We start from the raw sequence: 26,930 nt of genomic DNA on the forward strand, positions 1-26,930 counted from the left end.
GAGTTGCCGATGGATTTGAGAGAGAAGAGCCGGGGATAACTCTAAGGTTTGGGGCCTGAGAAGCTCGGAGGATGGAGTTGGCTTTGGCTGAGATGGGGAAGACTGGGGGGCAGCCAAGTGGGTGAGGGGTCCTCCGGGACAAGTTAGAGGTAAGAAGTCCAGGAGGCGGCGCGTTCCCCAAGCATGGGTGTGGTCACTCATCCTCTCAACTCCGCCCCATCTCACAGGTGTGGACACTCGCGCGGGGCCCGGCGGGGTCAAATGGCCGCGGGCTGGCGCCCCCTGGCGCGGGAAGGTGAGTGGCGGCGGGGATGGCGGCGGCGGCGGCAGCGGCGGGCGCGCAGGAGAGCCGGGCGCCGGGGCAGCAGGAGAGCGGGGCGCCGGGGCAGCGGGGGCAGCAGGAGCAGCCGGCCGCGCCGGGCCGTCGGGCCCTGTACTTCTGCGGGAGCATGCGGGGCGGACGCGAGGACCGGGCGCTGTACGATCGGATCGTGTCCCGGCTGCGGCGCTTCGGGACGGTGCTCACCGAGCACGTGTTGGATGTGGAGCTGGGCGCGCAGGGTGAGGCGCGGCGCGGGGGGCACCGGGACCGGGGGCGGGGTGGCGGGGGGGCAGAGACGCCCGCGCCCCTTGACCGGAACTGCCCTCGCGGGGCGGTGGCCGCTCGCCACTCCGCCGCCAGCCGTGGGAGCGGGACTCAGACCGCGCCGTCCGCACGCAGCGGCGGTGCGCGCCCAGCCTCCGCGCTCACTCATGATCCGGGCTTTAGCTCCTTCTGGGAGCACTTTCTCCGGCGCTTTAAGGGCAGCTGGGGCGCAGGGGTGGGGGGAGGCAGAGTGGGCGCAGACGGGGCTGCTTGGATTTCCACGTCCCGCTGGTACCTTCTCCCCGACCTGAGACCACGCTCATCCTCCTTCCTGCGCCCCCGCCCCAGGTGCCAGCCCTTGGCCCCGCAGACACCGCGCTCCGCCTCCACGGTCGCCCTCCCCTGTGGTCCGGCTGGGACTTAGGCGTTCTGCTCCGGGCCGCCGGGTCTTTTTCCTTCTCCCCAGTTTTACGGGCACATAGAGCACCGTGTAGGTCTAAGGGGGACAGTTTATTGGCTCGACTTGCATATAGAGCAGTGGTTCTCAATCTTGGCTGCACATTAGAATCACCTGGGAGTCTTTCTAAAATCCTGATTTCTGGGCCTGCCACTGATATAGCGTGAAAGGATTAGCACAAAAGTTTGGTTACCATCAGTCACCTCGTGAAAAAAATTCCTTTCCTTGTGATAAGAACTCGTAGGATCTCTCTTAACAAATTTGAAAAAACCATACTATGGTCGTTATGTACATTACAGCCCTAGAACGTATTTTATAACCGGAAGTTGGTGCCTTTTGACCACCTTTATCCAATCTCCCCATCTCTTGTTCCCCCACCTCTGGTAACCACAAATCTGATCTTTTTTGCTAGGAGTTTCAGTTTTTCTGTTTTGTTGTTGTTGTTGTTGGTGGTGGTGGTGGTGGTGGTGGTGGTGTGTGTGTGTGTGTGTGTGTGTGTGTGTGTGTGGCGCACGCGCGCTCATGCTACGATTCCACATATATGTGAGATCATACACTCTGACTTATTTCACTTAGCATAGTGCCCTCAAAGTCCTTCCGCGTTTTTCCAAATGGCGCTTTCCTTCTTTCTCATGGCGGAATGATATTCCATTGTATCTATACATCACAACTTCCTTATTCATCCACCTGTAGACACTTATTTCCCATGTCTTGGCTACTGTAGGTAATGCTTCGAACATCACTCCAACAGTGTTTTCATTTCCTTGTTATATTCCCCAAAGTGGGATTGCTGGGTCGTATGGTAGTTCTATTTTTTTTAAATATATTTTATTGAATTTTTACAGAGAGGAAGGGAGAGGGATAGAGAGTTAGAAACATCGATGAGAGAGAAATATCGATCAGCTGCCTCCTGCACACCCCTTACTGGGGATGCGCCCGCAACCAAGGCACATGCCCTTGACTGGAATCGAACCTGGGACCCTTCAATCCACAGGCCGACGCTCTATCCACTGAGCCACACCGGTTAGGGCAGTAGTTCTATTTTTTATATTTTTAACATATTTTTATTGATTTCAGAGAGGAAGGGAGGAGAGAAACATCAGTGATGTGAGAATCGGCTGCCTCCTGCACACTCCACACTGGGGATTAAGCCCACAAGGTAGGCATATGCCCTGACCCGGAAGCGAACCGTGACCTCCTGGTTCATAGGTCTACACTCAGCCACTGAGCCACGCCTGCTGGGAGGCAGTTCTGTTTTTCATTTTTTTGAGGAACCTCCATACTGTTGTTCTCCATAGTGGAAATTTATATTCCCACCAACAGAGCACAACCGTTCCCTTTTCTCCACATCCTTGTCAGCATTTGTTATTTCTTGTCTTTTTTTATGATAGCTGTTCTAACAGATGTGAATTGGTATCTCACTGTGGGTTTTTAAATATTTTTTATTGATTTATTATTTTTTAAATTTTGTTTATGGATTTTAGAGAAAGGGAATGGGAGAGAGAAACATCAATTTGTTGTTCCGCTTATTTATGCGTTCATTGTCTGCTTCTTGTATGTGCCCTGACTGGGGATCAAACCTGCAACCTTAGCGTATTGGAACGACATTCTCACCAACTGAGCTACAGGCCCAGGGCTCATTGTGTTTTTGTGTTTGTTTGTTTTTAAAAATATAGCCCTGGCTGGTTTGGCTCGGTGGATGGAGTGTCGGCCTGTGGACTGAGGGGTCCCGGGTTCGGTTCCGGTCAAGGGCATGTGCCTTGGTTGTGGGCACATCCCCAGTGGGGGGTGTGCAGGAGGCAGCTGATCAATGTTCCTCTCTCATCGATGTTTCTGGCTCTCTATCCCTCTCCCTTCCTCTCTGTAAAAAACCAATAAAATATATTAAATATATATATATGTATATATATATATATTATTGATTTCAGAGAGGAAGGGAGAGGGAGATAGATATAGAAACATCAATGATGAGAGAGAATCATTGATCATCTGCCTCTTGCACGCCCCCAACTGGGGGTTGAGCCTGTAACCCGGGCATGTGCCCTTGACTGGAATTGAACCTGGGGCCCTTCAGTCCACAGGCCAATGCTCTATCTACTGAGCCAAACCAGGTAGGAAATAGCATTCTTATTTAAACATATTTTTTTATTGATTTCAGAGAGGAACGGAGAGGGAGAGAGTGATGAGAATCATTGATCGGCTGCCTCCTGCACGGGCATGTGCCCTTGACCAGAATCAAACCTGGGACCCTTCAGTCCGCAGGGCTCCTCTCTATGCACTGAGTCAAACTGGCTAGGGCTCATTGTGGTTTTGATTTGCTTGTCCCTAATGACTAGTGATGCTGAACACCTTTTCATGTATCTGTTGGCCATTCATGCACCTTCTTTGATAAAATGTCTTTTCCGGTCCTTTGACGGTTTTTAATTGGATTATTTGTTTTCTTGCTGCTGAGTTGTATGAGGTTTGGTTTTGTTTTTAATAAAAGGGGGGGGGGCCCTAACCAGTTTGGCTCAGCGGACAGAGCGTCGGCCTGTGGACTCAAGGATCCCAGGTTCGATTCCGGTCAAGGGCATGTACCTTGGTTGCGGGCACATCCCCAGTGGGGAGTGTGCAGGAGGCAGCTGATCGATGTTTCTCTCTCATCGATGTTTCTGATTCTCTATCCCTCTCCCTTCCTCTCTGTAAAAAAATCAATAAAATATATTTTTTTTAAAAAGTGGGGGGGAAAGTACATTTGCTGTTGTTTATATGGAAAATAATATAATAATAATATAAGAATAGCTGTGTTTCACATACTCACAACTGTAAACCTACGTTTGCCCCACCCTGTATTTTGGATATTAACCCTTGTCAGTACATGGTTTGCAGATATTTTCTCCCATTCTGTAGGCTGTATTTTCGTTTTGTTGATTATTTCTTTTGCCGTGCAGAAAGCAGCTTTTTAGTTTGGCGTAGTCCCCCTTGTTTATTTTTTATTTTGTTGCTTGTGCCTTGGGTGTCGTATCCAAAAAACCATTGCCAAGACCCAAGTCAAGGAGCTTTTTCCCGTGTTTTCTTCTAGGAGTTTTATCATTTCTGGTCTTACATTTACATCTTTAATCCATTTCGAGTTAATTTTTGTGAGTGGTGTAAAATAGGGGTCTGTTACACGTGAATGCCCAGTTTCCCCAGCACCGTTTACGGAAGAGAGAGTCTTTTCTCCACTGAGTATTCTTGGCCCCCTTGTCAAATGTTGGTTGAGTGTACATGGCTTTATTCCTGGGCTCTTGATTCTGTTCCACTGGTGTTTGCTTTTATGCCAATACCATACTGTTTTGATTGTTTTACTTTATAATATAACTAGAAATCGGGAAGTGCGATGCGTTACTCAGGAGCAGATCCAGGATTGGTGGGATTAATGCAGTCCTGGGAGACCTCTTTAAAAAGACGATATTGCCGGGGATGTTGGAAAGGGCCTGTACGAGGGACCCGCAGCTCATGGTTCATGGTCTCAGGGTGTGTCCACGCCTGCCTGGTGGGCCTCAGGCTTAGTGTGCTCAGCTGTCATCTGAGGAGCTTGTTCAAAATGCAGGTCCCCATGGCTGGGATGAAGCCTTAGAAGCTCCTTTGAGCAAGTTCTCCGGTGACTCTGCTCCGGTGCAGGGAGCCGTGAGCCTTGCAGTCCTAACGCGTGGCATGCAATCAAGCCGAACGCCGAGCTCCGTACCCTTTCCCCAGCTGCCTCTACCTGGATTCCCACCACCCCCAACAGGCCGCCTTGCCTGCAGGCAGTGGTTCTCAAATTTGGTGGGAATGAAGCCGCTGAGCCCAGTGACATCTGGGTCTTTGTAGTTTTATCAAGTTCTCAGGTGATTCTGGAACCTACCAATGCGTGAGAGCCACTCGATGAGGCTTTAGTCTGGTCTCCCTCCGTCCTTTCCTTGCAGGGACCAGTCCTTGCTCCTGCCTGCCATTTCCCCCACCTGGATGCTCCTCCTCCTCTCCACCTGTGATCACTCTGCCCATGGCCAGTTAGTCCTTCCCTTAACCACTTGTATGCCATCAGCATCTATAGATGCAAGCGGCGGAACTTTTTAAATTAAATTCAAAATATCGCGGCGGTTAACTGGTTCATCTTATTTTGTATCACTCATCTGGCCCGTGTCATACATCCCGGCGTGCAGAGGGCTGGGTTTTTCCTTTGGCTGTTCCATTTCCTCCATTTCACAGACTTAGTGTTGGGCAGGCCCTCAGAGGTCATCTAGTCATCTCCCTCCCGCCCTGAGCAGGGAGGATGTGGGGGTAGCTCTGGCGGGCGGAGTACCAGATGAGGGCTCGGCCCTGACCAGCCTTCCCTCATCCACAGGGGAACAGCCTGCGGAGGGTGACAGGTTCATCCAGGAGCGGGACCTGGCCTTGCTGCAGCGGGCGGACTGTGAGTGCCCTCCGCCCTGTGCGCACCTCTGGGTGTTAATTCCCGGAACACGCCTGGCCCCCCCTCCCCTCCTCTCCCCCCTCCCCGCCACCTTTCTCTCTCAAGCCCAGATACGGAGCCTCCGTCTCGTTTCCTTCCCAGTGATTGTGGCAGAAGTGACCCAGCCGTCCCTGGGTGTGGGCTATGCAGTGGGCCGGGCCGAGGCCCTCAATAAGCGAATCCTGTGCCTGTTCCGCCGGAAGTCTGGCCGAGGTGAGCACTCCCAGCCCTGGATGGCCACTCCACCCGCCCCAGCTGAGCACCCAGCCCTCGGCTCCCTTTCTTGGGGGGCTCTGAGTAGTGTCTGTCCCCAACAAGGGCTGGGCAGGAGAGGACAGAGGAGGGAGTGGGAGGCACCGTCACCTGCCTCTGCCCCCCAGTGCTCTCGGCCATGATCCGCGGAGCAGCAGACGGCTACCGGTTCCAGGTGTGGGACTACGAGGTGGGCGAGGTGGAGGTCATGCTGGACCGATACTTCGCAGCTAACCCTCCCCAGCAGCTGGCTTCCTCCCGTGACCCAACCACTTGACTTTGCCCCTTCATTAAATTCTTCAGATCCCTGACTCTGCTCTGTACCATTCCTGCCTAAAAGCCCAGGACAAATTAAAAGGCACGTCTACACTTCTAACTTCTGTCTGTGTGTGGGGTGGGGTGGGCAGGGCCTCAGTAATGTACCCCCCTCCCCCTGAAACACTTCACTTTGAGATGCAGGGAAAACCTGTAAAAGTCTGCAGGCCCCCAAGAGGGCCCTTCCTAATGCGCAGGCCCCTCCCAGGAACATTCAGGAGTTTAGAGGGAGGCCGACCAAGCGGATGGCCGTCCGTCTCCTCTGATGCTGGGCTGGGTCTGGGGCAAGTGGGCAAGCCTGTGCCACATGGACCGTCATTTCCCGTTATCAGCCTAGGTCACAGGGTCAGCTTTGGGCCTCTCTGACAACAGAAGAGTCTGGAGGTCTAAAGAAAACTAGAGGAGGGTTGGGTGTGCGGGGAGCAGGGGAGTTAGAACGGGCCTGCTTCAGAGAAGTATATGAAAAAAGTTTATTCAGTAAACAGAAGGTGCTGCAGATGCTGGGAACCGCCCCTCCGAGCACCCAGGACAGTGGTCAGGGATGAACTGCCGGCCCCCTGGCCCCGCGGCTCCAGGAGCTCCCTGCATCCTGCCCCTCAGTCATAGCCCTCCTCCTCATCCTCATCCTCATCCCCGAAGAAGAAAGCGTCCCGGTCCAGGTTCTCCGACTCCCCGTCATAGGAGAAGGTGTCGTTGTCCAGCTCCTCATCGAACTCGTCCTGCTGCCACTCGGGCATGTCTTCGCCTTCCTCCTCATCCGTGTCCAGCCCCGAGGAGCCCCGGGGCCTGGGGGGACAGGTCGCCATCAACAGGGAGAGAGCCAGCCGCTCAGCCCCAGGGAGGCCTGCCGTATCCCACCCCCTCCGGGGCTCCGCCCATACTCACCCACTGCCGGGCACGTTGGACCCTTTCGCCTCCCGGGCCTCTAACGATGGACTCTGGAGCCCAACCCGAAAGTCCTGGCAGAGACGGAGGACAGGGAGCAGGAGAGGAGAGGCCACTGGGCCTCTGCCCAGCGTTTCTCCAACCAACGTTCTCCAAGGGCCTACTAGGCGCCATGCTCCTGGCAGGACGTTCCCACCTGCTCTCCCTTCCCCATCACAACACCAGAGGTGTCTCCAGGGACACAGGACACAGGTCAGCACACCGGCCTTGCTTCAGGAGCTCAGTATCTGCTCATGCCTTTCCTACTCGTGACTTGTCAGTCTGTATGCTCCCTGAGGGTGGGACTCCTAGTTCAGACTCAACATCAGCGTATTACAGCTGGAAAGACTCTCAGCTCCCTTACTCAGTGGACCCCACCCCCCTGACCCCCACTCCTGGGATTCTGAATCCATCTGGGAAGCGTGTCTGAAAAAGTTCCCCAACTGATTCTGCAGAGCAAGGATCTGGGCTAACTCCTTTATTTTGTAAGAAACGCCAGGAGGTTAAGTGGCAGGGTCCAACAGCACCCAGCAGGCTGGCCCAGGAGCTGGGACACCCCCAGGTCTCCTTCTGGATGCTGGGCACGGGAGGTCCAGGCGGGGCAGCCTACCTGGGTGGAATGCTGCAGGATGGCGAGCAGCCTCTCTTGGATCCGCCGGAGCAGCTCCAGGCCCATGTGGAGGCAGTCGGCCCGCAGGAGACGCAGGCCCGAGGCCAGGTCTCTGCACTGCAGCAGGAGCTCCTCTGCAGAGGGGACAGGGCGCAGGGCTCCCTCCCTTCTTCCCCCCCTCCATCCTCTCCTCCAGCAAACCCCTACTGCACACCCACCAGTTCTACCAACACCTAGCAGGCCCAGCTCTAGACACCCATTCTCCAGAGGCTTACACTCTAGTGATGGGGACAGATAGCCTATATAATAAAGAGGCAATATGCAAATTAACCCACACCCTCACAGGATGGCTGCCTACAACCAGGCTGGTAGGGGAGGTTAGTGAGGGACGACCAAATGACTGAACAGCAGGCTGCGTGGGGTGACCAGGCCGGCGGGTGGGAGGCCATGAGGGGCGACTAGGCCAGCAAGGGTGGGGGCATTTAGGGGCAACCAGGCCGGCAGAGAGGGGCAGTTGGGGGCGACCAGGCTGGCAGTGGGGCAGTGAAGGGCAACTTGGCTGGCAGGGGGGACAGTTGGGGGCAACCAGGCCAGCAGAGGGGGATAGTTAGGGGTGACCAGGCCTGCAGAGGGGGGCAGTTGGGGGTGACCAGGCCAGGAGGGGGGGAGTAAGGGGTGACCAGGCTGAGGGGGGGGGCAGTTAGGAGCAACCAGGCTGGCAGGGAGGGGGCAGTTGGGGACGACCAGGCTGGTGGGGGTGGGAAGCAGTGAGGGGTAGTCAGGCTGGCGGGGGGGCACACACATCCCTTCAGAACAGCACCCATCGATTCAGACCTTGCCTCCCCCCACTGCATGAATTTCATGCATGAATTTAGTAGTCAAATAAAAGGTCAGGTGAAGACCTGTGCCCTTAGGCACTTACAGCCTGTACTGTATGCCTTTCCAGCAGAATTTTAAAAGGCCTGTGGTGATGAGGTCATGAATGAGGAATGACGAAGGGACAGCGTGAAGGTGGGAAGCTGGAGCCGGGGTGCTCAGAGGGGAGGGGGCAGGAGAGGGGACTGAGCAGGCAGGGGCAGGCCTCACCCAGGAGGATCTGCAGGGCATTGGTGTGCAGCTCCAGGTTCTCCGTCTGCTGCTCCACCACGTCCATTTGCTCCGTTTCCTGGTTGTAGAAGCTGTACACGCAGGCATAGGCCAGCACCTAGGGGAGCCCAAGTCAGGCCTCCTGGCTGTGGGGAGGCATCTGCCTCCCACCTGCTCCCTCCTCCTTCCCTCCATCCAACCGGTCAGAAGACAGCTGCCCAGCCCACCAGTCCCCTTGGGACATTCCCCCACCCCCCACCCCCCCAACCTTTCGAGCCTGCTCAAGCCCCCGGCAGGCATCGCTGAGGAAGGTGAAGGATTTGGGTGGGGGCACCTCATGGATGGCAGACACTCGGTTCCACAGGTTCACAGCAAACTCCTGTGCAGAGGAAGGCGGGTCAGCGAGCGCATGCACACACATCCCTTCAGAACAGCACCCATCGATTCGGACCTTGGGCCCCTCCCGGCCTCTCCCCCACCCTCCCCCTCCTCACCCGGGCCTGGTGATGGAAAGTACACCTCTCGTTGTAGTCCTGGAACCGCTTCTCTTGGCGAGCTGCCTTGCTTACCTGTGAGACACATAGGGGGCTACTGTGCTTTGCTGGGACAGCGTGGGCTTGTCAGACTAGCTACCATTCACAGAGGCCTTTCCACGCTTTCCCAGATTTTCTCTGTAACCCTCAGACTCTGTGAGGTAGGTCATATGATTACCCCCTTTTACAGGTGAGAATGCTGACGAGTGGACAAGAAAACTGACCCAAAGCCACATACTAACTGGAAGAGCCAGGTCCTGACTCAGTCCTTGCTCTCCGCTCTGCCCTGCTGCCCCGAGAATGCCCAGCCCATCCCAGCCCTCTGTAGCCACCTGGGGGTGGAAGTCCCACCCTGGGCCTCTGGTCCCCGTGCATGGACCTCCCAGGACAGACCTCCCAGCACTGCAGGCCTATGTGGCTTCTGTCTTCTCCCCACTGAGAGAGCCCTCTGCTCAGGGTCCCTCCTGCCTGCCTTTGGGCCTCTCGCTCCTCGGGGCCCAGCCCCTTACCATGGCAGAGCAGTTGTAATAGTCTTTGTGATTTGGCTTCCAGGACTTGAGGCAGCGCCAGCAGAATCCATGGTTGCATTTGGCGCAGGTCATGCTACGGAGGAAGCTATCCGGTCAGAGGACTCCTGCCTCTGGCCAGGGCCGCGCCAGGAAAGCCAGGGGCCTAGATGCACACGGACGGTGTCCCTGGCCCCTCCACGCCCTAACCTCACCAGTTCCTACTGAAAGCACCCTGGCTTCTGAGTCCCCCCACACTAGACTAAACACGGGGGAACGTGAGCTGAGGGCGTCGCTCTGGAGGGTGCCCGGAGAGGGCAGTTGAGTAGCTGCCCTTGTTGCTCAGCTTTTCAGAAGCCCCACCACCCCTTCCTCACCACCAGGCCTCTACTCTCTCCTGTGCCTGCTGACTCCCCAGGGCCCACAGCACCCCGTTCTTACTGCAGACACCCTTCGTTCTTCTCGATGGGAGTCTGACAGCTGGGACAGCGCTTAGAGATGAGCTTGGCCAGGTGCTTGCTCTGGGCCTCCACACTCATGCCATCATAGTAGCCGCCATCATCGACCCACTGAGACATGTGGCCACAGCTGGCAGGGTAGTGTGCCTAGAGCAGGACAGGGAGGGGAGGACACAGCCCAGCCCTTACTCAGGGGGGCCTCCTGCTATTGTTCGAGGGGGCGGGAGGGAGGGAGGCTCCATTTGGAGGATGACGGGAGGAGGAACAAAGCTCCGCTCGGTGGCGGAGGATGAGGACAAGGCGGAATGTGTGTGCTGACCAGGGCCGGGGGTGGGTCCTGGCTCAGCGTCAGGGCTGGGCAGGCGCCCACCTCGGGGAAGCTGCAGTTGAAGCAGGAGGCCCAGCCACACTTGGAGCAGGTGGTCCCCGAGCCCAGGCCCTGGCGGCACAGGATGCGGTCACAGCCCTGGGGGTTGGTGCACCACGTCAGGTTGGAGCAGCTGTCCACGTAGCCACGGAGCAGGGCCTTCTCGTACTGTGGGGACAGAGGCCACAGGCAAGGGCCTGGCTCGCTCGGTCGCCACACCTCCAGGCCCCCCGCACCCGCAGTCAGCCCACTCCCTGGGGTCTCCCCTTTGGCTGTGCACCGGGGCCTCTCTCGGAGGAGGGGGTACCTTGGAGATGACCTCTGGTGAGGAGACAATGGCACGAATGAAGGCTCCCGTGGGCTGGGCCGGGCAGTCGGCAATGGGGCAGGTGCAATTCATCACCAGGTTCTGCTCGATGCGAGTTGTCAGATACTCATTCCAGCAAGACTGGGAGAGCACAGGAGGGGCCGCTCAGGGATGTGTGGGAGCAGCACCAGGGGGCGGTGCCCTGGCCACTCATCACGCACCTCTCCCCCCTGATGCGGAAGGCCAGAGACAAGCAGCTTCTAGGTCAACCTCACAACTGACCCTAATCTTTCTGGTTTCCACTGATTTTCCTGGGATTGGTCCAAATTACAGTTGTCTTTGAGGATACGTGGGCCAGGACAGCAACCTAATTATAATTATTGTTGGGATGGACATAGAGGGATCAGGTAAAGAGAATTAAAAAAATAAGAAAGATTCAAGTTCCAAGAAAGAATTGGTGAGAGCAAGGTCAGAGAGGAAGAAGGCCGGGAGGTGGGTCCCCTTCCCCGCCGGGCGGCCTCTCCCCCTGGCCCCACTGCTCACCTCAATGCCTCTCTGGAGGCTCTGTCCCCCCGGACTCGGCCTCTTCTCCACAAAATAGACTTGCCCACTGCAGCTCCCAAGTCCTGAGAAACGGCCCCCCGCTCCCCTCCAGTTCCAGGGTCAGAACCTTCAATCTCCTGAACCCTTGTCTTGCGCCCATGTCACTGCCTCACCCTAAACCAGGCCACCATCGACTCCTGAACTGCTGCCGGAGCTGATCCCAAAACCTTCCACCCTGTCTCTCCCCATCAAACCCACTTGGGTTATGCGTGACCGGCACCCGAGCCTCCCGGAACACTCCGTAAGAGCCCTTCCCTCACACTGCGGACAGCGGAGCTTTCCAAACGACGCACTTGACCCCAGGAGAGGACATGTATCTATGGTAGCAAAGCTCCAGGACAGATGGGAAGCACTGGCCTGGACTTTTACTAAACAAAACAAGGATATATTTTTATGGATTTTTAGAGAGTGGAAGGGAGAGAGAAACATCAGTGTGAGACCGACACATCGATTGGTTGCCTCCTACACATGCCCTGACCAGGCCCAGGGATTGAACCTGCAACCCAGCCACATGCCCTTGCCTGGAAATCGAACCCGAGACCCATCGGTGCATGGGCCAATGCTCTAACCACTGAGATACACCAACCAGGACAAACCCCTTTTCATATAGTGAAAGAAACCCAGATAAATTGAGAAGTTGAATGCAAACTTCCCGTATTTCCAAGATAAAACAGGACATTTCTCCAAATTCAGACAGCTACTTACAGGCACATGGAGGCGGCAGGACCCCTCAACGCCACAGAGGACAGCTTGGCTGACCACTCACCCTTAGGTACCCCCTCAGCTCTGGGCTTGCTCTTGGCTCATGCTGTTTCCACTGCCCAGCCCAACTGGTATTGGGTCTCAGGCCCTCTGACAATCCCACCTGCCACTCAAGACGCATCCGGGGAAGCCACCTCCAACTGCTCCAGGCCCCGGGACTCCCCACCCTGAGTCCTGCCTTTCATTTGTGCCATTTGGCCGGGACTTAGTCACAGGCTCCTCCTCTGCTGGGCCTTGTCTATCAGCCTGTTTTCCTCAGTGGTGTTTTTAGGCTCCCTGTCTCCACATCGCTATAGGGTGGGGGTGCCCCAAGTTCAATGTCCTGGGCCTGTTTCTCTCTCCCTGGGTGATATCAGCCAGGCCTCTCTACTGAATTCTGAATTTGAAAACCCACCGTCCACCTGCCAGTCACACACAGGTCCCGACAAGCAGCTCCAACTTCATGGACACAAAAGACTGCATTTCCCCTCAAAATCTGTTCCCAGGCCCAACATTTCCCCCAAGCCAGTAAAAGATGACACATCCCATCCACCCCCCAGGAATCACTCTCCATTCCCTTGTCCCAAGCCCCCGAATCCACTCCCCAAGCCCCACCTGCTCTACCTCCCAATGCAGCCCCGCCCACCCACTCCGCTCTTCCCCCGTCCCTCGGCCGCACGACCACCTTCTCTGGCCTGTGTGGACCAGTCTCCGAAGGGGTGTCCCTGCTTCCTCTCCTGTCCTGTCCCAGCTTTTCTCCACACAAAGTGACCCTTTCACTCCCCTGCTTACAGCCACCATGGCTTCCCCTGGAGCAAAGCCCACTGTGTGCCAACCCCCCCCAACTGGCCCCTGCACCTGCCAAGCCTCCTCTCCCCGCCACCCCCCTGCTGCCCCACCACTTCAGCGCACGCTCACTGGCTCTTCTCTCCGTCCACCACTCTTCCCCCCAGATCTCCTCCTCAGACGGGCCTTCCCCAACCTCCCCAGTCTGAAGTCCCTTACGAGGCCCCCAGCCCACTCCTAACCCCAGTCACTTCCAACAACATGACCCACTGCAGTCTCTTCCCTGCACTTATCCTCAGAGTGTGGGCCCCGGACGAGACTGCCCAAACCCAATCCGGCCCTGGGCAGGTCCCTTCTCCACCCAGTGCCTCCCTTTGCAGTCTGCCAAATGCGATGGCAAGTCCCTGCCTCGCAGAGAACTAGGACGGAACCAAGCAAAGAATGCGTGTGAGGCAGCACAGTGGCCCAGAGCGAGTCCCCGCAACTATTAGCTGCTGTTTCCAGCCTCTAGTTACTTCTTGCTTGGATTGTCCCACCCCCTCATTCAGCACCCCGTGCTGTGCACGCAGTAAAACCAGGACAAGTATTAGTTGAAGGAAAAAATGGACGGTCAAGGAAGTCAGTAAGGACCTAGAGAGAAGCGAGCACAGGCACCTGTGAGGAGAGGACCTGGAAACCGAGCAAAAGGGAAGGCGAAAAGGCACAAGCGTGCAATGCACCTGTCCCAGACCGCACACCCGGGACGCTGCTGGGAGAGGCGCGACCACTCATGGCAGCAACGGTGCCCATCCTGCTAAGCTGACGCCTGTGAGGGAGGGAACATCGGACCCTCAGCACTCGGTTCCCTGCCTCCAAAGACTCCGTACTCGCGCCCCCACCTACGGCCTTGTCTGCGTCAGCTTTACAGCAGCAAACCCTGCCTTCCCATTCTTTTGTGCTATGTCCTGGTTTATAATACTTTTTATTTCCATATTAAATAAGAGCATGTACCAGAGTGGAGCAAAAGCAGGTTTGTAGGTGTGAGTACACGAAACAGTTTATTCCTGTATCATTATTTATTAATTAGGCATTACTTTCCATATGAACAGCTACAGACCTACTTTTGCCCACCCATATAAAAGAAGTGAAGATGTTCCAAGATAAAGACTTGAATGGTGGAAAGGAAACCATAAACTATTATCATCACCAATTTAATAACACCTCATTTACAAAGTGCCTTAAGGTACACTGTGTGTGAGATGTGTGTGTGATGTGTGCAAGACGTATGTGTGTGTTAAGATGTGTGTGTGAGACGTATGTGTGTGTTAAGATGTGTGTGTGAGACGTGTGTGTGTGAGACGTATGTGTGTGTTAAGATGTGTGTGAGACGTATGTGTGTGTTAAGATGTGTGTGTGTGTTAAGATGTGTGTGTGAGACGTGTGTGTGTGTGAGACGTATGTGTGTGTTAAGATGTGTGTGAGACGTGTGTGTGTAAGATGTGTGTGAGATGTGTGTGTGTGTTAAGATGTGTGTAAGACGTATATGTGTGTGTGTCTGTGTCTAGTCCTCAAACTTGACTGATACTGGAATCACCTGAGGTTTTAACACTCCATATGCTGGGGTTTCACCTGCAGAAATTCTGATTTACTTGGCCTGGTATATAGCATGAGCATTAGGATCTTTAAAAGCTCGTGATTGCCCTAGCTGGTTTGGCTCAGTGGGTAGAGTGTGGGTAGAGTGGACCGAAGGGTCCCGGGTTCGACTCCAGTCAAGGGCACGTGCCTCGGTTGCAAGCTCCTCCTGCCTGGGCCCTGGGCCCTAGTCAGGGTGCGTGCAGGAGGCAACCGATCAGTGTTTCTCACATCGATGTTTCTGTCTGTCTTTCCCTCCCTCTTCCACACTAAGAATCAATGGAAAATATCCTTGGGTGAGGATTAAAAAAAAAGCTCCCAGAGATTGTAATACGCAGCCAGTTTGAGAACCACTGATGCATACCAATACCGCTGGATCCTAACAAAACTAGTGTAAGAGGGACTAAGAGACCTGTCCCACATTCCTGGGGTAGGCAATGGTGGCGCTAGGGCTAGAACCAGTAGTTGCCAAGGAACCGCATTTGAGTAGAAAGCCAGGGGCAGGAGAGAGCTGGGGCCTCACCTTGCAGCAGTAGTGCCTGCAGCAGAGAGAGGGCAAGTCGTCATCCGGCTCCAGGGGGCTGACACAGACAGGGCAGTGATCGGGGCGTGTAGGGGCAGCCTGGGGCTGGGGCACCCGCAGCCCAGCTGCCAGCAGCAGTGGCTGGGGGTTATCACTGTAGCTCTGCAGCAGCTGTTCGGCACTCCAGTGGGCATGAGCCAAAAGATGCTGAGCTACATCTGGCTCCAGGTTCAGTGTCTCCTGCACCTGCCGCACCGTCTGCTCCATCAACCCTTCCACCTCCTGGGGGCTCATGGTGCGGCCTGCAGGCAGCTGAAGGGATGCCAGGGCGGCCACAGCTTCTGGGCTTGTGGGGCAGAGAAGAGTCAGTGGTCAGTCTCCCGGTCCTGCTTATACAAGCTACTAACTGAACCCCACCTTGTCCCCCAGCTCCCTGCTTGCACACCCCTGTCACACTTGCTTAACCAGCCAGAGAATAACCCCCAAACCAAGTGTCACAGCAGGCTCCTCCACAGAAGCATTTGTAGGTGTGGGGGTTGGGCTGGATGTCAAAGTGACTGCGGGCACCACAGGCATCGAGTGGGTGGGGGTCAGGATGCTAACTGACCTACAGTAGATGGGACAGTCCCACTGGAGGTCCCACCCAAATGCTGCCAGCATGTCTGTGAGAAAGAGTGTGGTCTGTGGACCAGCAGCACAGGTACCAGAGGCAGCTCTACCGAAGCAGGATCTGCATTTTAACAAGCTCCCAGGTGATGTACGCGCATGTGAAAGGTGGAGAAATATTCTAGTCTCGAGAACTCACTCTATACCCAGTGCAAACAACAGGCATGGAAGAGGTGCCCTAACAACTTCTGGTGAATTGGATCCGATGCAGAAGTTTTAGCCACTTCAGGGACAGCTATGGCAGCTACGGAAGCCTCCAGAACAGGCTTCCCGTTGTAGTTTGTGTATTTCACTGAGCAGAGTACATAGCACTCAATACAAATTGCATATTTCATCTTTGCTTAGATGAGACATACATAAAGGAGCTCACATGGGTGGGCCCCTTGCTAAGGGCTGACTCTAGGAGGAGGGGGACAGATTAGAAAGGAAAAGAAGGGGTGAAGGCACCGGGAGGAGAAATGAGGATGATCGAATGGGGGAAAATGCAGGGAGAGGGAAAAGGGGTTGGACAAAGAAATGACATGTGTTTCCACCAGGGAGCCTGGCCCCTCCCAAGTTACTGAGGTGCCATCTATCATGGGGAGCCCATCTCTACTGCTTGCAGCCCCTGCAGGGGGCGGGGGCTGGGGGAGGCGGGGGCTGGGGGAGGCTGGAGGCTCCCACCTGGGCTTGGAGGCCTCGGTGGTCTGGCTGCCACAGAAGGGGATCTCGGCCTGGCCCCGGCAGGGCCCCGTGGGCTCTGGGCTGGCGTACATCAGCATCTGGGGCCAGTCATCACGCTGTTTCACATAGCCCTGGCCCAGGAGGTGCAGGATGCCAGAGAAGACATCTGTGCTGGTACAGGCCACGCCCCCGGCAACAGTGCGGCCCAGGCTCCCGGGAGGGTTCGGGCCCTTCTGCCAGGCCTCCAGCACCTGGATGGGAGGAGGAAACAGGCAGGCCATGTTACCTAGAGGAGCAGCCTGTCTAGGCTCGATGCCCAGCTGTTCCACTTACTATCTGTGTGACAACGGATAAGTTACTAACTCTCTCATGCCTCATTTTTCTTACCTGTCGAACGAAAAGGACGACAGTAATAATAATACTGCCTAGCTCACAGAGTGGTGTGGATTCAATGACTTAATAATGCAAACTCTTAGAGTTAGGACCTGGCACAGGGTAAACACTCATGTCCTGTCTCTACTTTCAGTCTACCGGCCCCGTCAGGGATAGAAAACCCAGACAGAAATGTCACCCTGGGAGGGCTCACACTGACAGTTTACCCTGCCTTGTGGTGACCTCTGGCTCTAACCTCCAACCCCAAGCACAGCTTCCTCCCCCCTCCCCTAGCTTCAGGGTCCCCTCTCTGCCTACCAGACAAACCAGGTGATCAATGTGGAGGCCCTCCTCCCTGTGGGCTTTGAGGATACGGACAAGAAGACATCTCAAGAGGTTCCTCTTCTGTTCCAGGGTTCGACCCTCATCCTTCTTTACATCCAGGTACTTCTGGGGAGGTATCAGCCACAGGGCCTCCCCACAGGGCCGGAGCGCAGGCTCACGGACTCGCAGCACACCTGGAACTCACTGCCAGTTAGTGCCCGAGGAGGGGGAGGGGCAGAAAGGGGACCCGTTCTCATTCCCTACCACACTACCCCGCCCTGGGGGCCCCACACCCTATGAGCAGAGTCTCAGGCCAGCCCCACTGACCTACCCCCATGTGGAAAGTCCTGACCCTCGTGCAGGGTCAAAGGGCCATTCTCAGAGGTGAGAGGCAGGAGTGCCTGGAGCAGCAGCTGTGGGGTGAGGTCAGAATTCTTCAGCAAGGTTTCTACGGACACCTCCTGCGAGGAGAAACAGGGACAGTCAGAAGTGGGAGAAAGGATGGGAGGAGGAGCAGAGTTTAGGACAGTGGCAGACAAGGGGGAAAGAAGACAGAGAGGCTGAGGAGCTGAGGCACCTCTGTCTGGTTGAAATTCAACAGCAGCCACATCTGCACAGTGGACACATGCAGGGTCTGGTCCCCAAACTGCAGCTCAGCCCGGCCCAGCCATGTCCACTGCAGCCGCCGATGTGGTCCTCGGACTGGATGGTTCTGACCTGGGAGCATGTCGAGGAGAAGGGTGGAGACACAGAACAAGGGAAAAGGGGGTCAGGCGCTGAGGCGAGGGTCACTATGAGTTAGGTTTGCTCCTGCTAATCTCTCAGACCCCAGCATTACAGCCTCCGGAGCGCAGCCTCCCTGGCAAGTCAGAGGCATCTGGGAGCACCACCCCCCCCCTGTGCCCCACCCTGCACGAGACAGGCTCCATGGAAGAAACACCGGAGACCTGGGCTTTGCCCTTAAGGAGCAGACAGGTCCTCTAGGCTGGGTCTCTTCCTTGCCCTGTGTCCAGCTCGGGCAAGGTGAGCCTGGCAAGTGCGCTCAGACTGGAGAGCAAGGACGCTGTCAAAGGCAGCGAGTTTCAAACAGAGCCACCTGAGAGGTCACTCTGGCTACGATGGGACAGTTTGGACAACAAAAGAACAACACCTGAAACCAAGATGGCGGCATAGGTAAACACTGGAAATTGCTGCCTCCAACAAATTCAAAAATACAACTAAAAGACAAAACGGACATCATCCAGAACCACAGGAAGGCTGGCTGAGTGGAAATTCTACAACTAGGAGGAAAGAGAAAAGCACACTGAGACTCAGAGGAGGTGCAGAGGTACGGAAGCGGACGTGGCAAGGGCTGGCAACTGAGGACGCGGCTGTCTTTTTGAATCGGGAGGGAATCACAAGCTCCCGACTGCTCTGAATTCCAGTTCCGGGAAGTCTCTGGGGACCCAGGACTCATACAGGGAGAAACTGGACTGTGTGGCAGCAGGCAGAACTCGGAACTCGAGGGCGGCTTTCTCTCAGAGGTGCTTGCAGTGATTACTGCAGTGATTACATGCGGCCCCTTAGGGCAGGGCTGAGGATCAGCCACAGCTGCTTGCTCCGCCCTGTTGATCCCCTGAGACCCCACCCCACCCAGGCTGCGAGCAGAGGCTTTTGCATATGAATGCCCTGGCCCTTTGCAATCTGAAATTTACCTAACAAACTGAAGCTGGGCCAGACAGACCCAGAACTTCCAAGAGAAGGCCCAAGGCCCCACAGCGGCTTACACTGCTTCACAGCTGGGCTCCTGCTGGGTAGCCTCAGGCAGAGGCTAAATTAGCACCTCCTTAGATCCAAAAGCCAGTGTACCCAGTGGTCAGAGTGGGACCATCCAATTACAACTCCTCAGATCCATAAGGGACACACTCAGGGGCAGACTCAGTGAGCACCAAAGCCCCACTGAAGCAAGTCTTGCCCCATAAGGGTGTCTCCAGCACAGAAGTTCTCCCACAGTAGACACAGCTGACTCTCACAGCCAATTGGCCTGGAGGTCAATTCCTCCCAGTGATACCTACAACAATCAAGGCTTAACTACAAGACTGTGCACAAAGGCCACAAAGGGGTGCACCAAGAGTGTCCACCTCAGGTAATTGGGGAGGCTGAGCCACTGGCCCTATAGGACACCTAGCACACAAAGCCACTCTATCAACACAGGGAAGCATAAAAAATGCGGAGACAAAGAAACAGGTCACAAATGACAGAAATGGAGGAAAGCAAACGACTGGATATAGAGTTCAAAACCACACTTATAAGGTTTTTCAAGAACTTTCTAGAAACCGTCGATAAATTTAGTAAGGCCCTCAAAAAGACTGGTGAGACCACCAATAAATGTAGTGAGACCCTCAAGAAATCTAGTGAGACCCTCGAGGTTATGAAAAAGGACCAACTAGAAATTAAGCATACACTGACTGAAATAAAGGATATTATGCAAAGTTCCAACAGCAGACCAGAGGATCGCAAGAATCAAGTCAAAGATTTGAAATACAAAGAAGCAAAAAACACCCAACTGGAAAAGCAAAATGAAAAAAGAATCCAAAAATACAAAGATAGTGTAAGGAGCCTCTGGGACAGCTTCAAGCATACCAACATCAGAATTATAGGGGTGCCAGAAGAAGAGAGAGAGCAAGACATTGAAAACCTATTTGAAGAAATAATGACAGAAAACTTCCCCTACCCGGTGAAAGAAATAGACTTACAAGTCCAGGAAGCACAGAGAACCCCAAACAAAAGGAATCCAAAGAGGACCACACCAAGACACATCATAATTAAAATGCCAAGAACAAAAGACAAAGAGAGAATCTTAAAAGCAGCAAGAGAAAAACAATCAGTTACCTACAAGGGAGTACCCAAACGATTGTCAGCTGATTTCTCAACAGAAACTTTGCAGGCCAGAAGGGAGTGGCAAGAAATATTCAAAGTGATGAACAGCAAGAACCTACAACCAAGATTACTTTACCCAGCAAAGCTATCATTCAGAATTGAAGGTCAGATAAAGAGCTTCACAGATAAGGAAAAGCTAAAGGAGTTCATCACCACCAAACCAGTATTATATGAAATGCTGAAAGGTATCCTTTAAGAAGGGGAAGAAGAAGAAAAAGGTAAAGATACAAATTATGAACAACAAATACACATGTATCAACAAGTGAATCTAAAAATCAAGTGAATAAATAATCTGATGAACAGAATGAACTGGTGATTATAATAGAATCAGGGGCATAGAAAGGGAGTAGACTATTCTTGGGGGGGTAAGGGGTGTGGGGGATGCGGGAAGAGAGTGGACAAAAATCACGCACCTATGGATGAGGACAGTGGGGGGGGGGGGGGGACCGGGTGGAGGGGAGCTATGGGGGGACAAAAGAGGAACAACTGTAATAATCTGAACAATAAAGATTTAATTAAAAAAAAAAAAAGAATGACACCCGCAATGGATTGAAACACATGAAATTTTTTTAAATCCATTAATTCACAATGATGGTTGTTTTTTGTTGTTTTTTTAGGAGACTTCATTGGGCATCTTTAGAGGATGCCAGAGAACCAACACATTATTTTGAAAACTGGTTCAAAATAAAGGGGAGAAGGAGAGAGTCAAGCCTCTCCTGTATCAATGGTACTTGAAGGTAACTACAACGCTGATGAGAAAAGTTTCTCTGTATAGAGAAAACATTCCAGCAAATACACAAGGAAGGAATGATAGAACTAGAATGTCACCAGTCCGTAACCCCCAGTGAGATGGTCAACCTACGCAATGGTAACGAATGACTGTCTAGTGGAAAGCTGATGGGAACCATATGCAATGTGTACATCAGACTAACAACACTGACACCCACTGATCCACCTCAGCACAGAAAGACGGCTAGAAATAACACACCTCCTGGAGAAGGCCGCAACACCACCCATGGAGTGTTCCTGCCCAAGAAATCCAACTCAAAGCGGATTGAGCTTCTACAGCTAATGATCAGTTTTCAGGAAATAAAGGAGACAGAGGGGCATGCTAGAGGACACCTCGTGGATACAATCGGCAAAATCCAGCCTGTCAACAACTCTACTTGGAAAACAGCCCAGTTTCCCTCACAAACAATCGCAAAAGGGGTAGGAAAAAAAAGGGAGACAGGAACCCAGATTGATGGAGAACTAAATCAAGTTCAATACGTGGGCTTGGTTTAGATCCTTAATAAACAAAAACACCCAATTTTAAACACTTTGACAATTACATAAACATGAACACTAAATGTATATTTGATATTAGGAATTGTTAATTTCTAAAGGTTTGATAATGTAGTATCCTTGCCTTTAAAAAGAGAGTCCTTATCTTTTCAATTTCAGGGCTGTATGGGGTGTGCAGGAAGCAGCCAATCAATGATTTTCTCCCATCATTGATGTTGCTATCTCTCCCTCTTTCTCTCTGACATCAATAAAAATATATTTAAAAAATAAATAAAAATGATCTAAAAGAATTATCCATCCAAACAAAAAGTAGAAGGATAAAAAAAGATGTACTAGAAAGACAGTAACCAAGGAAAGCTGGTATACTATTAATACCAGGTAAAAATGGACTTTAAGAGCTTTACTAGAGGGTCACTCCATAATGACAAGATCTAATTAACCATGAAGATTCTGTATCTGCATAGCCCATTGTGATAGCCAGTAGCCACATGTGGCTACTTAAATTTAAACTGGTTAAAGTAAACTAGTCATATTTCAAGTACTCAATAGCCACAAATGTCTATCATACTGAACAGTGCAGAACGTTTCTATCCTTGCAGAAAGTTCTGTTAGCAGCACTGTTAAATAATTTTAAAGTTGTATATAATAACAGTCTAAATATACAAAGGGAAATTTACATACTTAATTTAGAAATTCACTATCATAATGGTAGATCAGAGCACACCTCTCTCAGTAATAGATCAAGCAGATAAAAATAAGGTTATAGAAAGTGTGAACAATACAACGAACAAGGTCAATTTAGTGAAATATGTATAATCTTGTATCCAGCAACAGAAAAACACACATTGTTCTTAATCACAGATGGAAAACTTACAAAATTTGACCATCTACTTGGCCACAAAGGAAGTCTCAATAAATGGCAAAGATTCAGTATCACAGAAACCTTGTCCTTTGGCCACACTGGAATGAAGGTTGAATCTAAAACAAAAAGAATACTAAACAGCCCCGGCCAGGTGGCTCAGTTGGTTGGAGCATCGTCCAGGACACCAAAAAAAAAAAAAGAACACTAAACAAACAAAACAAAGAAAAATCTGCTTGGAAATTTTAAAATCTACTTCTAGAAAACTATTAAGGCAAAGAAAAAATAGCCCTGACTGGTTTGGCTCAGTGGATAGAGCGTTGGCCTGTGGACTCAAGGGTCCCAGGTTCCATTCCCGTCATGGGTGCCAGAAACAAATTAAAAAAAGAAAAAGAAAAAAAAGAAAGAATAAAAATTAGAAAATTCTCTGAACTAAACAATAAAAATATTACATAATAAAAACTTGATTCAACATCCCAAATGTCCATCAGCAGCAGAAAGGGTAAATATATTCCTACAATGGACTATGACTCAGCAATACAAAAGAACACAGTAATGACACAACTGACAACCTGGATCACTCCCACAGACATTAAGTTGAGAGAAGGAAATTAGATACAGCAGAATATATACTCTCTGATTCCAATTACATGATGTTCATATACAGGCAAAAATCTATGGTGACAAAGGGAAGAACAACAGTTTCCCTTGGAAGAAGATATGACTAGAAAGGAGACATGAAGGAGATGAAGGAGGGAGCTTGCTGGGTGCTGGGAGTATTCTGCATCTTGAGCTGGGGGTGGTTAAGGAAATGTATATGGAAACAAAATTCATTAAGTCACAATTAAGATGTGTGCGCTTTACTGACTACTAATTATACCTTAATAAAAAATAGTTCATATAAAATAAACAAATCCATCCTAGCTGGTTTGGCTCTGTGGTTAGAGCACTGGCCCCCTGACTGAATGGTTGAGGGTTGGATTCTGGTCAAGAGACATACCTTGGTTGCAGACTTGGTCCCCTGCCCCGGTCAGGACATATGTGGGAGGCAACCAATCGATGTGTCTCTCTCACATTGATATCTCTCTCTCTCTTTCCCCTTCTCTTATACTCTCTCTAAAAATCAACGGAAAAAATATGCAGGGTGAGGATTAACAACAACAAAAAAGTATAGATCTTATAGAATGCAGCTAAAGTAATATTGAGAGGGCGATTAATAGCCTTAAATACTTATATTTAAAAAGAAGTCTGAAAAGACTAGCATGCAACTTGAAGTTAGAAAAAGGAAAATAGAACCAATTCATATAAAGTTGAAGGAAATGAGAAATTAATGAAAATCTAACCCACGCTTCTTCACCCTTCCCTAGGAGACTGCTACTGCTAGAGAATGTTTCTTCCTATCTATGCATTCCTGTCCAAAGGTCACCTCCTCTTCCTCTCTTGCCACCCCAAACCTCACCCCAATATCCAATTGCCTGTCCCATCTCCTCACTCTGGCTGTAGAAATTGGAGAAGCGGTCAAGGGCATCACAGAACTCTGTGGGAAGGCACTTTCTGGGGTGGTACAGGTAGCAGAGTGGGGAGACGGGCCAGCAGCGTGGTGACAGGACCAGTATAGAAACTGCTGGACCTGGGTCCTCGAGAAAGACTTCTTTCCCGGACTCCTCTTCTTCCTCTTCCTCCTGAGAGAGAGAAGAGTTTCAGGGGCCCTTGGGCTCCCCTCTTTCCTCTCCCGTTCTCCCGCTCTCCTCCCTCGCTCTTACCTCTGCTTCCAGGCCCTGCTCTTCCTCATCCTCCTGCTCCAAGAGCAGCCTGTCCAGCCGCTGGAGCTGGAAGAGGTGGAACTGGCGCTGCAGCCGCTCGGAGGCACCCAGGCTCTGCAGCATCTGCTGGGGGAGGCGGTGGGGGAAGCAGGCACCGATCTGCTCCAGCACGGCCCCTTCCAGCCAGCTGGAGCCCAGGCTCAGGAGACGGTCCGCCATGTAGTGCCTGCAGCACACACAGCCCAGGCCCGGCCTCAGTGTGGGCACTCGGCACATAGGTCCCTCTGCCGCAGCCACCCTGGGTCACAGCCCTACCTCACCTCCTCCTTCCCACCAAGGTCATGGCCATCTCTGGATCTTAATCTCTTCTCCCCACTGCCCTCCTTCATCTTCCCTCTAAGACTCCATCTTTGTCCTCTCTACACTCTAGGCCTCCCATCCCCTACTCTGTCGACCTTCACTCACTGGTAAAAGTGCTCAAAAGTGGTGGCCAGCTCCAGGCCAGAAAGGACCACGATGGGCTCCAGGTGCCGCTGAAGTTGCCCCAGCATGTCTGCTCCAGGGGTTCTGCCAACCAGGCAGCCCTGGATCTGCTGGTCGATGTGTCTGGCAAACTGCTCACTCATCTGGGGCAATGGAAAGGGCACTGGTGAACCAGGAAGAGGGAGTGGAGGAGAGTGGGGAGTGAAAGAAGATGAGAGGGCAGAGAGGGGTGAGCCTTGCATGAGCTTATGCCCCGCCGACTGGGAGGCTGATGGTACTCACGTGAGTAGCCGTGAGGAAGGACTGCTGCAGCAAGGCGCCTGAGAAGCCACTGTGCAGGGCCAGCGTGAAGGCTGCCCGAGGCCCAAAGAGCTCTGAGCCTGCTCTCTGCAAGTGCTCATAGAGTGCACAGTAACGAGGCACGAAGTCTGGGGCCCTCCAGGCTGCAGCCAGGAACCTGCTGACCTGAGGAGAAAGAGCAAGAAATGTAAAAGGGAAGTCCCAGTGTGCGGCCAGCCTCGCAGACCCCCTCCGCAGAGCTCAGCTTCCTGCTGCCCACCTGCTCCTGCACCACGCTCAGCCAGCACTGCGTCATGCTCCTCAGGCTACTGCTCGGGAGGACAGGTGAAGGCCCCGGGCTCCGGTCCTGACCCTTACTGTTCCTGCTGGCTGTAGAGACACCGGGCAAAGGAAGGAGTTTCATCTCAGCCTCCGCTGAGTCTCGGGGTCTTGGGTACTGACCCCTGGAAATGCCCACAGCAAAGCGGTGAGGAAGAGTAACACCCGCGAGGGGAGGAGCCAGGTTCTCAGCTCGGCCGCCCCGGCGGGGACTTACGGGGCTGCGTGGATGGCTCAGGAGAAGGCCCCGGAGGAGGCTCCACATGCACCAGCAAGTGGCAAAGGCGACGAACTCGAGAGGCAAAGGATGCTGCTCGACTCAGGGGGTTCCGAGAGCTCTCCCTCTGCTCTAAGTACTGACCCAGCAGCCATCCCAGGGAGCTCACACCTTCCGCGTCTAAAAGAAGATGGGTCGGGAACAGGTCCCCATGGGAAATGGGGCAACAGACAGCCTGGGAGGAGAAGGAGCAATTGTACAGAAAGGTTTGGGGGCCAGCACAGCTCTCGACCCCCCTCCCACCACGGTCTGCTTCAGCTGGAGTCTGGGGATATGGAAACAGATTGGGGATGGGGTGGAGGGAAGATTCAAATACCAGAGTCTCAGGGAGCAGTCTGTGGAGGAAGGAAAGGAACACTGAGGTGACAGGCCTTCGGGGATAAAGACAGGAACCAAGAGAACCAAGAGCATTAACCCAGGCGGTGCCTGGGAATGGTGACAAGGAGCTGGTTAGTGGGCCAGGGTCGGATGGTTACCGGGGGAGGTGATGTTCTGCACCAGGGGGCTGACCAGGGCCTCCCAGCAGGTCTTGCCCAGCGCTCGGGCGGCCTCATCATCAGGGAGGAAGCGATCAGCAAAATTCTGTTCATGGCGCAAAACCTTGTTCAGTCTGGGGATAAAGAGTGTGTGGTCCAGGATTAAAGGCACACATTTCCTTGTGGCTCCACTCGAGTGCAGTCAACTCCTAATCACCCCGTGCTCAGTCCACCCCCAGCTCTTCCCTGGCACGTACTTCTCACCTGTATTCACTTCCCTTGTGTCCTGGCCACTGCTTTACCTTTCACACCCCACAGCATCTCCCCTTCAGTGTCCTGCTCCCTGACCCACCTCCTCCGGCCTCACCCACCTGGGACAGAGCTGGAGGAGGCGCCTGCGGTCCTCTGCTATGTCCCGGCTCCAGGCTTGCGCCCGGATTGTGTAGAAGAGACATGTACGGCGACACAGCTGCTCTCGGAACAGTGGCCAGAAAGTGGGCTTGGGGCCCAGGACCTCCACACCCCGAACCCGGGTGTCGATGCCGCCCTGTTACATGCACACACTTATCTGTCACCTAAGTCACCAAGCACTACCAAAGCCTGGCCTCACCCCTGAGTTCCCTGGAGACAGTCCTGCATCTCTGGGACTCAGCAGGGTCCTGGGCCATCCCCAGGCAGACTGAGGAGGAGCCTTGGTCCGAGCCTGGCCCCCAAATGCAGTAACCCAGTCACTATGGAAACCCCGTGCTACCTCTCGATCCTCAGACCCCCGCCTCTGCCCCTGCTCTACCTGCTGGCAGCGCTTTATGCGGATCTGGATGACGGGCCAGAAGCGGTTCAAGTTCTCTAGGAGGACCACCCGGCTGGCGGAGGGCACCACATTCACCTGGCAGGCAGGGGAGAAGAGGGAGGGCTGTCACCTCCGAGGCGGGGCTGGAAGGACTGCTGACAGCAACCAAGTCTGTGATGTTGTGTGCCCATCACTGCTCCTGCACGGAGCCCACAGACCCACTTGGATCCACATCCTTAATTCTGCTCACTGCTCACGAGGAGGAAGGGATATGGAATTCCCCAGGGGTGGGCCCTTCTGGTAAGGCCCTGGGACAAA

The 26,930-nt window shown here is 53.4% G+C and overlaps 2 protein-coding genes across 3 annotated transcripts in view; one reads left to right on the plus strand and one right to left on the minus strand.

Annotated features, from left to right (window-relative positions):
• Nucleotides 1-311: 311 nt before the first annotated feature.
• On the plus strand, nucleotides 312-6,074 carry DNPH1 (2'-deoxynucleoside 5'-phosphate N-hydrolase 1). The gene is made up of 4 exons (XM_036318429.1): nucleotides 312-561; nucleotides 5,389-5,457; nucleotides 5,599-5,709; nucleotides 5,877-6,074. Exons 1-4 carry the CDS (start codon nucleotides 312-314, stop codon nucleotides 6,023-6,025), a joined length of 579 nt encoding a protein of 192 aa, XP_036174322.1. The 3' UTR covers nucleotides 6,026-6,074.
• Nucleotides 6,075-6,519: 445 nt separating this feature from the next.
• CUL9 (cullin 9) overlaps nucleotides 6,520-26,930 on the minus strand; it is a 37,378-nt gene continuing 16,967 nt past the window's right edge. For both annotated transcript variants that reach the window (XM_036317127.1, XM_036317128.1), the window contains exons 18-41: nucleotides 26,613-26,708; nucleotides 26,194-26,369; nucleotides 25,823-25,956; nucleotides 25,287-25,466; nucleotides 25,011-25,120; nucleotides 24,734-24,916; nucleotides 24,434-24,594; nucleotides 23,969-24,194; nucleotides 23,698-23,887; nucleotides 17,721-17,860; nucleotides 17,475-17,604; nucleotides 17,138-17,337; nucleotides 16,448-16,698; nucleotides 15,119-15,464; nucleotides 10,855-10,995; nucleotides 10,551-10,715; nucleotides 10,164-10,327; nucleotides 9,726-9,819; nucleotides 9,178-9,252; nucleotides 8,952-9,062; nucleotides 8,684-8,801; nucleotides 7,598-7,731; nucleotides 6,949-7,022; nucleotides 6,520-6,849 (exon numbers count right to left, since the gene is read on the minus strand). In XM_036317127.1, coding sequence (XP_036173020.1) covers nucleotides 6,660-6,849; nucleotides 6,949-7,022; nucleotides 7,598-7,731; nucleotides 8,684-8,801; nucleotides 8,952-9,062; nucleotides 9,178-9,252; nucleotides 9,726-9,819; nucleotides 10,164-10,327; nucleotides 10,551-10,715; nucleotides 10,855-10,995; nucleotides 15,119-15,464; nucleotides 16,448-16,698; nucleotides 17,138-17,337; nucleotides 17,475-17,604; nucleotides 17,721-17,860; nucleotides 23,698-23,887; nucleotides 23,969-24,194; nucleotides 24,434-24,594; nucleotides 24,734-24,916; nucleotides 25,011-25,120; nucleotides 25,287-25,466; nucleotides 25,823-25,956; nucleotides 26,194-26,369; nucleotides 26,613-26,708 — 3,789 coding nt within the window. In that variant the 3' untranslated portion in view covers nucleotides 6,520-6,659. The remainder of the gene's footprint in view (nucleotides 6,850-6,948; nucleotides 7,023-7,597; nucleotides 7,732-8,683; nucleotides 8,802-8,951; nucleotides 9,063-9,177; nucleotides 9,253-9,725; nucleotides 9,820-10,163; nucleotides 10,328-10,550; nucleotides 10,716-10,854; nucleotides 10,996-15,118; nucleotides 15,465-16,447; nucleotides 16,699-17,137; nucleotides 17,338-17,474; nucleotides 17,605-17,720; nucleotides 17,861-23,697; nucleotides 23,888-23,968; nucleotides 24,195-24,433; nucleotides 24,595-24,733; nucleotides 24,917-25,010; nucleotides 25,121-25,286; nucleotides 25,467-25,822; nucleotides 25,957-26,193; nucleotides 26,370-26,612; nucleotides 26,709-26,930) is intronic.

This window comes from Myotis myotis, unplaced genomic scaffold, assembly GCF_014108235.1.
Source record: "Myotis myotis isolate mMyoMyo1 unplaced genomic scaffold, mMyoMyo1.p scaffold_m19_p_7, whole genome shotgun sequence".
NCBI lineage: Eukaryota > Metazoa > Chordata > Mammalia > Chiroptera > Vespertilionidae > Myotis > Myotis myotis.